This window comes from Schistocerca nitens, chromosome 1, assembly GCF_023898315.1.
Source record: "Schistocerca nitens isolate TAMUIC-IGC-003100 chromosome 1, iqSchNite1.1, whole genome shotgun sequence".
Classification (NCBI taxonomy): Eukaryota; Metazoa; Arthropoda; class Insecta; order Orthoptera; family Acrididae; genus Schistocerca; species Schistocerca nitens.
This window is the reverse complement of record NC_064614.1, coordinates 94,098,298-94,110,307: the sequence shown is the minus strand read 5'-3', so window position 1 is coordinate 94,110,307 and position 12,010 is coordinate 94,098,298. Positions and strand designations below refer to the sequence as shown.

Here is a 12,010-nt window from a genome sequence, read left to right as displayed (position 1 = left end):
GGCTACATAGGTAGTGCAGTAATTAGCGTGCTGAACTTGCATTCTGGAGGGTGACGATTAATATTCTTGTCTGGCCATCCACATTTAGGTTTCTCATGGTTTCCTTAAATTGCTTAAGACAGATACTGGAATCTGTAGTTTCACCTTGTATAAATGGGAAGGCACAATGGCTAGTGAAAGACTTGAGGAAAACAAATACTGACAGCCATAATTTTACTTATTATTTTATAGGACTACCAGTTTCAGTGCCTCATTGGCACCCTCTTCAGGCAACTGTTGTTAAAGGTGTGGAGAGTCCAGATCTACAGGGAAGTCTAAGAGGTTTGCGGAGGCCAGTTGAAATTAGTGATCCCTGTAATAGAGTGGACATTTAGATGACTTATCTAGCGATGTGTATAGGGGCCTGAAGATGAGCTGGCAGTACACTCGTGGGCAGTTTGATCAACAAATACCCCAGGAGAAACTGAGGAATCACAATATTCCACTTTATTTTTGTTTTGGTTGTTCTCACTTTCAGATATAATGTGGTTACTCCAGATTTCTTTATGATATTTCTTTTAAATTGTTTATAATAAATGTTTTTCAGATCATTAATTATTTTATGAACTTCAGGCTTTCTTTCTGAATATACGTGAGTACTTTAGTGAGTAAAGACAGTTTCAGATTAGTTTGGTGTTAAAATCACTTTTTTGAGCTAAGTGTTTTCTAAAACCACTACAAATTTGAAGAATATGTCAAATTTAGTGTTGTCATTTGGTCCATTGTAAACTCCAGTTAAATCAGCATTTCGTAAACTGTCTGCAAAGTGTTTTATTGTTGACATTGGTGCTTTCCGACCTGTGCATGCAACCAACTGGCATTGTGTGTGTGTGTGTGTGTGTGTGTGTGTGTGTGTGTGTGTGTGTGTGTGTGTGTGTGTGATCATCTAGTAATTTACAGCAGAATAAACCTGGCTGTATAAAACAGTAAGTTTTAATCCTTTGCTTTTTGTTTAACTGGGATAGTCTTAGTACTGAGTAAGTAAGTAAATAAGTTTTTTGTTAGTTAATATGGAGTACCAGAGTGAACATATGGCCTTCTTTTAATTTAACTAATCATAGATATTGCTTTAATGTGTTTATATTCATGATATTGTAACAGGACATTGTTTTTTATGTATTTGTGTAGTTGCTGGCTCTGCAACATCGACTAAGGGAGAAGTCTTGCTGTGGTCTTCATTATATTTATAAAGCATCAATGTGCCAGAAACTTTTAAATGCTTATGAACTGGCACACCTGGCACTGCAGGTGAGAAATCTTGCTAGATCACATTTGTAATCTTCTTCCTCAATAGCTACAGTCATTGCAAACATAGTATTGTGTTTACTGCTGTTAAGAGAACTGATGATGTTAACATTGTCTGCCTTTTACATTAAACTTCACCTCCTTTCATTGGAAAACAAGGAGAGGGATATGGAGACTTTCCTTTGCAGAAGCACTGACCTTGATTGCAAAACTAGGAATAGAAATATTAATTTAAAATACAGCAAACTTAGTAAGCACCAAAATACTTGAGATATAAGTGCATGAAGCATTATGCTACAAATATTTTGAGAGGAACTACAGAATGTATGAGCTGAAAATCTGTTAAAAAATTCAATAATCCTTATTAAACTCAATCGTATTTGAAATTTTACTTAAAACGCTTCATGTAAAGTTGTTACTGTAGTAAACACAAATTTCCTTTTCAATAATTTTGACTAATCACAAATTAGAATATTCTATTCTGATCTCTATGTAGACATGTAAATGTGCACCACTACCACTGTAAACTATAGTGCACAAGTTAACAAATTGTGATGGGCTACTCACATGGACCAGTGGGCATGTTTAAGTGTAGCATTTTGCCTTTCTTGCAATGCTATAAACCTGTTTACTTGTGCCTACTTGTCAGGCTCTGAGTATTACAGATGCATTTAGATGTGCTGCTACAATAATGTACCTGTGTGCTGTGGGAGTGATAAATAGCATAACCAAATTTCTCTTCAGATCTCCCAGTATCTTTTCAAAATTGTGTGTGTGTGTTTTGGTCTTATAGTCTCTTGTTGCCATTTTTGTCTTCACTTTGTGTCTAACTATTTGTCGAGATTGACATCAGAATATTATTCTCATTTATTTCTGGTTGATCTATGTTGTTGTTGTTGTGGTCTTCAGTCCTGAGACTGGTTTGATGCAGCTCTCCATGCTACTCTATCCTGTGCAAGCTTCTTCATCTCCCAGTACCTACTGCAACCTATATCCTTCTGAATCTGCTTAGTGTATTGATCTCTTGGTCTCCCTCTACGATTTTTACCCTCCACGCTGCTCTCCAATGCTAAATTTGTGATCCCTTGATGCCTCAAAACATGTCCTACCAACCGATCCCTTCTTCTAGTCAAGTTGTGCCACAAGCTTCTCTTCTCCCCAATCCTATTCAATACCTCCTCATTAGTTACGTGATCTACCCACCTTATCTTCAGCATTCTTCTGTAGCACCACATTTCGAAAGCTTCTATTCTCTTCTTGTCCAAACTGGTTATCGTCCATGTTTCACTTCCATACATGGCTACACTCCATACAAATACTTTCAGAAACGACTTCCTGACACCTAAATCTATACTCGATGTTAACAAAGTTCTCTTCTTCAGAAACGATTTCCTTGCCATTGCCAGTCTACATTTTATATCCTCTCTACTTCGACCATCATCGGTTATTTTACTACCTAAATAGCAAAACTCCTTTACTACTTTAAGTGTCTCATTTCCTAATCTAATTCCCTCAGCATCACCCGACTTAATTCGACTACATTCCATTATCCTCGTTTTGCTTTTGTTGATGTTCATCTTATATCCTCCTTTCAAGACACTGTCCATTCCGTTCAGCTGCTCTTCCAAGTCCTTTGCTGTCTCTGACAGAATTACAATGTCATCGGCGAACCTCAAAGTTTTTACTTCTTCTCCATGAATTTTAATACCTACTCCGAATTTTTCTTTTGTTTCCTTTACTGCTTGCTCAATATACAGATTGAATAACATCGGGGAGAGGCTACAACCCTGTCTCACTCCCTTCCCAACCACTGCTTCCCTTTCATGCCCCTCGACTCTTATAACTGCCATCTGGTTTCTGTACAAATTGTAAATAGCCTTTCGCTCCCTGTATTTTACCCCTGCCACCTTCAGAATTTGAAAGAGAGTATTCCAGTCAACATTGTCAAAAGCTTTCTCTAAGTCTACAAATGCTAGAAACGTAGGTTTGCCTTTTCTTAATCTTTTTTCCAAGATAAGTCGTAAGGTCAGTATTGCCTCGCGTGTTCCAACATTTCTACGGAATCCAAACTGATCATCCCCGAGGTCGGCTTCTACCAGCTTTTCCATTCGTCTGTAAAGAATTCGCGTTAGTATTTTGCAGCTGTGACTTATTAAACTGATAGTTCGGTAATTTTCACATCTGTCAACACCTGCTTTCTTTGGGATTGGAATTATTATATTCTTCTTGAAGTCTGAGGGTATTTCGCCTGTCTCATACATCTTGCTCACCAGATGGTAGAGTTTTGTCAGGACTGGCTCTCCCGAGGCCATCAGTAGTTCTAATGGAATGTTGTCTACTCCCGGGGCCTTGTTTCGACTCAGGTCTTTCAGTGCTCTGTCAAACTCTTCACGCAGTATCTTATCTCCCATTTCATCTTCATGTACGTCCTCTTCCATTTCCATAATATTTTCCTCAAGTACATCTCCCTTGTATAAACCCTCTATATACTCCTTCCACCTTTCTGCCTTCCCTTCTTTGCTTAGAACTGGGTTTCCATCTGAGCTCTTGATATTCATACAAGTGGTTCTCTTCTCTCCAAAGGTCTCTTTAATTTTCCTGTAGGCAGTATCTATCTTACCCCTAGTGAGACAAGCCTCTACATCCTTACATTTGTCCTCTAGCCATCCCTGCTTAGCCATTTTGCACTTCCTGTCGATTTCATTTTTGAGACGTTTGTATTCATTTTTGCCTGCTTCATTTACTGCATTTTTATATTTTCTCCTTTCATCAATTAAATTCAATATTTCTTCTGTTACCCAAGGATTTCTATTAGCCCTCGTCTTTTTACCTACTTGATCGTCTGCTGCCTTCACCACTTCATCCCTCAGAGCTACCCATTCTTCTTCTACTGTATTTCTTTCCCCCATTCCTGTCAATTGTTCCCTTATGCTCTCCCTGAAACTCTCTACAACCTCTGGTTCTTTCAGTTTATCCAGATCCCATCTCCTTAAATTCCCACCTTTTTGCAGTTTCTTCAGTTTCAATCTGCAGTTCATAACCAATAGATTGTGGTCAGAATCCACATCTGCCCCTGGAAATGTCTTACAATTTAAAACCTGGTTCCTAAATCTCTGTCTTACCATTATATAATCTATCTGAAACCTGTCAGTATCTCCAGGCTTCTTCCATGTATACAGCCTCCTTTCATGATTCTTGAACCAAGTGTTAGCTATGATTAAGTTATGCTCTGTGCAAAATTCTACAAGGCGGCTTCCTCTTTCATTCCTTCCCCCCAATCCATATTCACCTACTATGTTTCCTTCTCTCCCTTTTCCTACACTCGAATTCCAGTCACCCATGACTATTAAATTTTCGTCTCCCTTCACTACCTGAATAATTTCTTTTATCTCGTCATACATTTCATCTATTTCTTCATCATCTGCAGAGCTAGTTGGCATATAAACTTGTACTACTGTAGTAGGCATGGGCTTTGTGTCTATCTTGGCCACAATAATGCGTTCACTATGCTGTTTGTAGTAGCTAACCCGCACTCCTATTCTTTTATTCATTATTAAACCTACTCCTGCATTACCCCTATTTGATTTTGTATTTATAACCCTGTAATCACCTGACCAAAAGTCTTGTTCCTCCTGCCACCGAACTTCACTAATTCCCACTATATCTAACTTTAACCTATCCATTTCCCTTTTTAAATTTTCTAACCTACCTGCCCGATTAAGTGATCTGACATTCCACACTCCGATCCGTAGAACGCCAGTTTTCTTTCTCCTGATAACGACGTCCTCTTGAGTAGTCCCCGCCCGGAGATCCGAATGGGGGACTATTTTACCTCCGGAATATTTTACCCAAGAGGACGCCATCATCATTTAATCATACAGTAGAGCTGCATGTCCTCGGGAAAAATTACGGCTGTAGTTTCCCCTTGCTTTCAGCCGTTCGCAGTACCAGCACAGCAAGGCCGTTTTGGTTAATGTTACAAGGCCAGATCAGTCAATCATCCAGACTGTTGCCCCTGCAACTACTGAAAAGGCTGCTGCCCCTCTTCAGGAACCACATGTTTGTCTGGCCTCTCAACAGATGCCCCTCCGTTGTGGTTGCACCTACGGTATGGCCATCTGTATCGCTGAGGCACGCAAGCCTCCCCACCAACGGCAAGGTCCATGGTTCATGATCTATATGAAGGTAATTTCATTGTTGTGAAGAAAATGACATATCCATGGTTGCAGAGAAGAATGAATCCAGGGTATATTTGCTAAAAGCAACAGTCAGGGTGAATTCTTCAATGGTGATGACAATACTCTTCTAAGTTTAATTCTTCAGCCACATACACTTACACATAGCATACACATACACATCACACTTTTTAGTGGAGATACATGTGGTAGTCTTTCAGTACCAGAAGTTAAAAGTAATGATGAAACAGTTGCGAAAAGAGTACATTCACGACATTAAAATGAGCAATTTCCTGTGCCATGTCTTCACACCCCAATAATCCTCCCACCACTCCCAAGAATCAGTTACAACTCAATATCATCCATATTGGAGCAACTGAACCATCTCCTTTGCCAGGGCTTGGATTATCTGTCATCACACCCAGAAATAAGGTACATACTACCCGCGATCCTTTCCACCCCTCCACTGCCCCTACCCAATCTGCACAATGACCTGGTCCATCCCTGTGCCACTCCCACTTCTGTCACAAGCCTATCCTATCATGTCAGAGGCAGGGCCACCTGTGACAGCAGCCATGTCATGTACCAGCTCTGCTGCCATTTGTACATAGAACTTTGTGGGTATGCCCACTAACCTGCTGAATGAATGACCAGCAGCAAACTGACCAAGAACAGAGTTGACTGCCCAGTAGCAGACTAGACTGTTGAGCACAACCAGCTTGAGTTCAATGGCTGCTTCACAACCTGTGCCATCTGGACCTTTCAAACCCCCTGCACCCACACCCGCTACCCAAGAGTCTCCCCTTCCTTTCACCTGTCATCCCTTTCCAAACCATGCCTCCACATCATTGTGATCGTGTGCCTCACACCGTGCCCATATGTCGCATTCATAGCTTGTGCACCTGATGACTTTCAGCACTGCAGTCTTAATCTGCACACATGCTACCTCGTCCCAAGCTGCTATCTACCCCTCCACAACACCACCTCCCCCTTTCTGTCTCTTTCTCCCTATACCCACCTCACCTGACACAACCTCTCAACCCAGTCCGCTGGCCAGACTGCAATCTCATCTGGCACAATGTAGGAGCACAGGTGTGTGTGTGTGTGTGTGTGTGTGTGTGTGTGTGTGTGAGAGAGAGAGAGAGAGAGAGAGAGAGAGAGAGAGAGAGATTCATGATTAGTTTTAACATTAATGAACACATTATTTTTCAGTCATACTTACGCAACAACATTTAAAAACCAGTCGTCTCTCCCTATAAAGTGCCAGCTTTTAAATAAAAATTCATCCATGAAACAAAAAGAATTGTCAAATAGAAATTATTTAAGGTTTTTTCAAAAAATGATGCCTCACATCTGTTAAATATTTGTAAACATCGTGATTCACTGCCAAGAGCTGCTGATAAAATTTCTTTATTGCATAACCAGTTTTGATCCACAGACCATGATCAAGTCCCTGTATACCAACTGAAGGAACATATAAAGAGCGTCACAAGATTAAACTGTCAATCATTTCAACTGATGTTCTTGTTACTGAAAAAATACACATAGTAAAAATCTAATAATCATATAAAATCATTTATAACATCATGTTGGTGATATAAAATCAATGGCATCAGATAATAAAATCCAGAATTCGTCTCTGGAAATAAAAGTACGAGACACAGAATAATGTAACAGACTACAAACAAGCATACGGTGAAAAACAGAGACATTGCATTTATACTGAGTTACCAGTTGTTGTTACGTACTAATATAAATTGCATTGGCAGTCATAAAGTGTGCAAACAGTGCACTCATTTGTGCTACATTAACAGTCAGCATTAACGCTCTGAATGGAGGTATTCTACTTTAATATTGCTGACTGCACAGTTGATCACTATTTACCAGTTGAATCAAAGCTGATCTAGAGATCTGCATACATTGGTAGCTCCAGTACAATTCTAGTGACTAGTATCCTATGATTATACATGTTGTGTGTGATATGTTACAGTAAGTATGACAGTCGTAACAGTTTAACAATCTGTACTTTACATCCAACTGCAATTCACATGTGTTACAAAAAGAACAGATGTGACAGCAATAACAAAGTGTAATGACCCACATACACATCTTTGTGAAACAAGCTACAGCCACTCTTGTAATGTACACTATTTCTATCTAATAGTGGCATTTGAGGGACAAACCATATTTCAGCAAAAAGTGGGGAAGCAAGAAAGTAAATTTGAAGTACAGTATGTCACCTGCTCCGCACAATATGAAACTGTGATAAACGTGGGTTCAAGTAACTCAAGGGAAATAGTAGCACAGTTAGTTAGTTAGTGAATTGTGTGAATCTTTTTGTTGTGCCTATTGCAACTCAGCAACTCCGCTATATGGTGAGTAGCAACTTTCCTTTTCTAATATTGTTACATTCCATCCTGGATTTTCTATTGTTTGATTAGTTAGTTAGTTAGTTAGTTATGTGTTCCATTGATCAATCTCACAGTAACCATTATGATGTGAAATATGTCAAGTGCATAAGAATGCACAAATGAATCAAGCTTTTTTTTTAAAGCTTAAAATTTGTATTACCTACCCCACTCCCTTAAATTGCACAAAATGCACATATTATACCTACAGATTTATTTATTCCTGTTCAAGGATTCATCTATGGTATGGAAGGAAATGTCAAGGAGATATGATTTCAATTTATTTTTGAAATTATTACTTCTGTCTGTCAGATATTTCATTTCGTCTACTAATTCATCGAAAAGTTTTACAGCAGCATATTTTACCCCTTTCTGTGCCAAAGATAGGTTAAGTAGAGGATAGTGTAAGTCTTTCTTGCTTCTGGTATTATAATCATGAATGTCACTGTTGTTTTTAAACTGGTCCATGTTGTTGAGAACAAATTTCATTACTGAGTAAATGTACCGTGAGGGTGTTGTAAGAATTCCTAACCTTTCAAACAGATGCCTACAAGATGTGCGACTATGAGCCCCACATATTATTCTAACCACTTTCTTTGGAGCAGTGAATACTTTTTACCCCAAAATATTATTCCGCATGACATCAGAGAGTGAAGGTATGCAAAGTATGTTAGCTTGCTAAATTCTATATCCTCAAAATTAGCAATTATTCTGACTGCAAAAGCTGCTGAACCTAGTCGCTTTAAGAGATCCAAAATATGAATTTTCCAATTAAGATTCTCATCTATATGTACTCCCAAAAACTTAGTATGCTGTACCCTGGCCACTGACTTTGGTTGATGTGTTATATTTATTCAAGGAACTGTACTCCTTGCAGTAGAAAATTGGATGTTCTGTGTTTTTCAAAGTTCAGAGCAAGCCCATTCACAGAAAACAAATCAATGGCTTTTCCAAAGACACTATTTGTATCAGTTTCTTTTGCAGTTTCTTTTACTGGATTAATAATTATGCTTGTATCATCAGCAAACAGTGTCAGTTTAGCTTCTTGTTTCAGATAAGAATGGATGTCATTCACATATGTCAAGAACAGAAGGGGACTCATGATTGAACCCTGTGGAACACCTAATTTAATTTCACCCCAGTTAGATGAAGTTGGAAATTCCTGTAAATCATTTAAACCATATAAAGAAACTTTTTGCTTCCAGTACTGTAGATATGACTTAAACCACTCATATGCTGTTCCATTTATACTGCAGAATTGTAATTTCTGTAACATAATATCATGGTTCACACAATCAAATGCTTTGGATAAGTCACAGAAAATTCCTATTGGTGACATTTTACTATTTAAAGACTCTATTTTGTGGGCAGTGAAATTGTATTTTGCTGTTTCAGTAGAACAGCATTTTTGAAATCCAAACTGTGACTTACTAAGTATCCCATTACTGTTGAGATGGTTAACAACTCTTGAGTACATTACTTTCTCAATGTTTTTTGAAAATGCTGTAAGCAGGGATACTTGCCGATAATTATTGACACCTGTGGTGTCTCCTATTTTGTAGAGAGACTTGACAATGGCATATTTTAACCTGTCTGGGAAAATACCTTGCGTTGGTGATGCATAACAGACGTGACTCAGAACATCAGCCGTAACTGCTCCATATTGTTTTAATATCTTGTCAGAGATGTCATCTACTCCAACAGAACATTTATTTTTCAAAGATTTAATGATTTTTCTTATTTCACAAGAGGTTGTTAGATGAAAATTAATCTGACAAGGATTTCTCAAAACTGACTCTTCCATGTATGGCATGGCTTTTCCTTTCGAACTATTCTCGCCAATTGTTTCACCTACACTGAAGAAATGGTTGTTAAATATGTTAGCTACTTGTGTACGGTTGGTTAAGATGGTCTCATTCTCTTTAATAGTAATACTACCTACCCCAGTGGTTACTTTTCCTGTCTCAATTCTAACAACATTCCACAGTGATTTGATTTTATTGTCCTAGTTGTTAATTTCATCTCTGATATACATAATTTTTTTATTTTCTGACAACTTTTCTCAGTATGTTACAATAATTTTTATAGTGTAAATTGTTGTTGTGGTCTTCAGTCCTGAGACTGGTTTGATGCAGCTCTCCATGCTACTCTATCCTGTGCAAGCTTCTTCATCTCCCAGTACCTACTGCAACCTACATCCTTCTGAATCTGCTTAGTGTATTCATCTCTTGGTCTCCCTCTACGATTTTTACCCTCCACGCTGCCCTCCAATGCTAAATTTGTGATCCCTTGATGCCTCAAAACATGTCCTACCAACCAATCCCTTCTTCTAGTCAATTTGTGCCACAAACTTCTCTTCTCCCCAATCCTATTCAATACCTCCTCATTAGTTACGTGATCTACCCACCTTATCTTCAGCATTCTTCTGTAGCACCACATTTCGAAAGCTTCTATTCTCTTCTTGTCCAAACTGGTTATCGTCCATGTTTCACTTCCATACATGGCTACACTCCATACAAATACTTTCAGAAACGACTTCCTGACACTTAAATCTATACTCGATGTTAACAGAATTCTCTTCTTCAGAAACGCTTTCCTTGCCATTGCCAGTCTACATTTTATATCCTCTCTACTTCGACCATCATCAGTTATTTTACTCCCTAAATAGCAAAACTCCTTTACTACTTTAAGTGTCTCATTTCCTAATCTAATCCCCTCAGCATCACCCGATTTAATTTGACTACATTCCATTATCCTCGTTTTGTTTTTGTTGATGTTCATCTTATATCCTCCTTTCAAGACACTGTCCATTTCGTTCAACTGCTCTTCCAAGTCCTTTGCTGTCTCTGACAGAATTACAATGTCATCGGCGAACCTCAAAGTTTTTACTTCTTCTCCATGAATTTTAATACCTACTCCGAATTTTTCTTTTGTTTCCTTTACTGCTTGCTCAATATACAGATTGAATAACATCGGGGAGAGGCTACAACCCTGTCTCACTCCCTTCCCAACCACTGCTTCCCTTTCATGCCCCTCGACTCTTATAACTGCCATCTGGTTTCTGTACAAATTGTAAATAGCCTTTCGCTCCCTGTATTTTACCCCTGCCACCTTCAGAATTTGAAAGAGAGTATTCCAGTTAACGTTGTCAAAAGCTTTCTCTAAGTCTACAAATGCTAGAAACGTAGGTTTGCCTTTTCTTAATCTTTTTTCCAAGATAAGTCGTAAGGTTAGTATTGCCTCACGTGTTCCAACATTTCTACGGAATCCAAACTGATCTTCCCCGAGGTCCGCTTCTACCAGTTTTTCCATTCGTCTGTAAAGAATTCGCGTTAGTATTTTGCAGCTGTGACTTATTAAACTGATAGTTCGGTAATTTTCACATCTGTCAACACCTGCTTTCTTTGGTATTGGAATTATTATATTCTTCTTGAAGTCTGTGGGTATTTCGCCTGTCTCATACATCTTGCTCACCAGATGGTAGAGTTTTGTCAAGACTGGCTCTCCCAAGGCCATCAGTAGTTTTAATGGAATGTTGTCTACTCCCGGGGCCTTGTTTCGACTCAGGTCTTTCAGTGCTCTGTCAAACTCTTCACGCAGTATCTTATCTCCCATTTCATCTTCATCTACATGCTCTTCCATTTCGATAATATTGTCCTCAAGTACATCGCCCTTGTATAAACCCTCTATATACTCCTTCCACCTTTCTGCCTTCCCTTCTTTGCTTAGAACTGGGTTGCCATCTGAGCTCTTGATATTCATACAAGTGGTTCTCTTCTCTCCAAAGGTCTCTTTAATTTTCCTGTAGGCAGTATCTATCTTACCCCTAGTGAGACAAGCCTCTACATCCTTACATTTGTCCTCTAGCCATCCCTGCTTAGCCATTTTGCACTTTCTGTCGATCTCATTTTTGAGACGTTTGTATTCCCTTTTGCCTGCTTCATTTACTGCATTTTTATATTTTCTCCTTTCATCAATTAAATTCAATATTTCTTCTGTTACCCAAGGATTTCTATTAGCCCTCCTCTTTTTACCTACTTGATCGTCTGCTGCCTTCACTACTTCATCCCTCAGAGCTACCCATTCTTCTTCTACTGTATTTCTTTCCCCTATTCCTGTCAATTGTTCCCTTATGCTCTCCCT

At 38.8% G+C, this 12,010-nt stretch overlaps 1 protein-coding gene across 11 annotated transcripts in view; it reads left to right on the top strand.

The window, feature by feature from the left end:
* LOC126241561 (uncharacterized) overlaps positions 1-12,010 on the top strand; it is a 296,723-nt gene that overhangs the window by 25,711 nt on the left and 259,002 nt on the right. For all 11 annotated transcript variants that reach the window (XM_049948016.1, XM_049948017.1, XM_049948018.1 and 8 more), the window contains exon 3: positions 1,168-1,287. In XM_049948016.1, the coding sequence (XP_049803973.1) occupies positions 1,168-1,287 (120 nt within the window). The remainder of the gene's footprint in view (positions 1-1,167; positions 1,288-12,010) is intronic.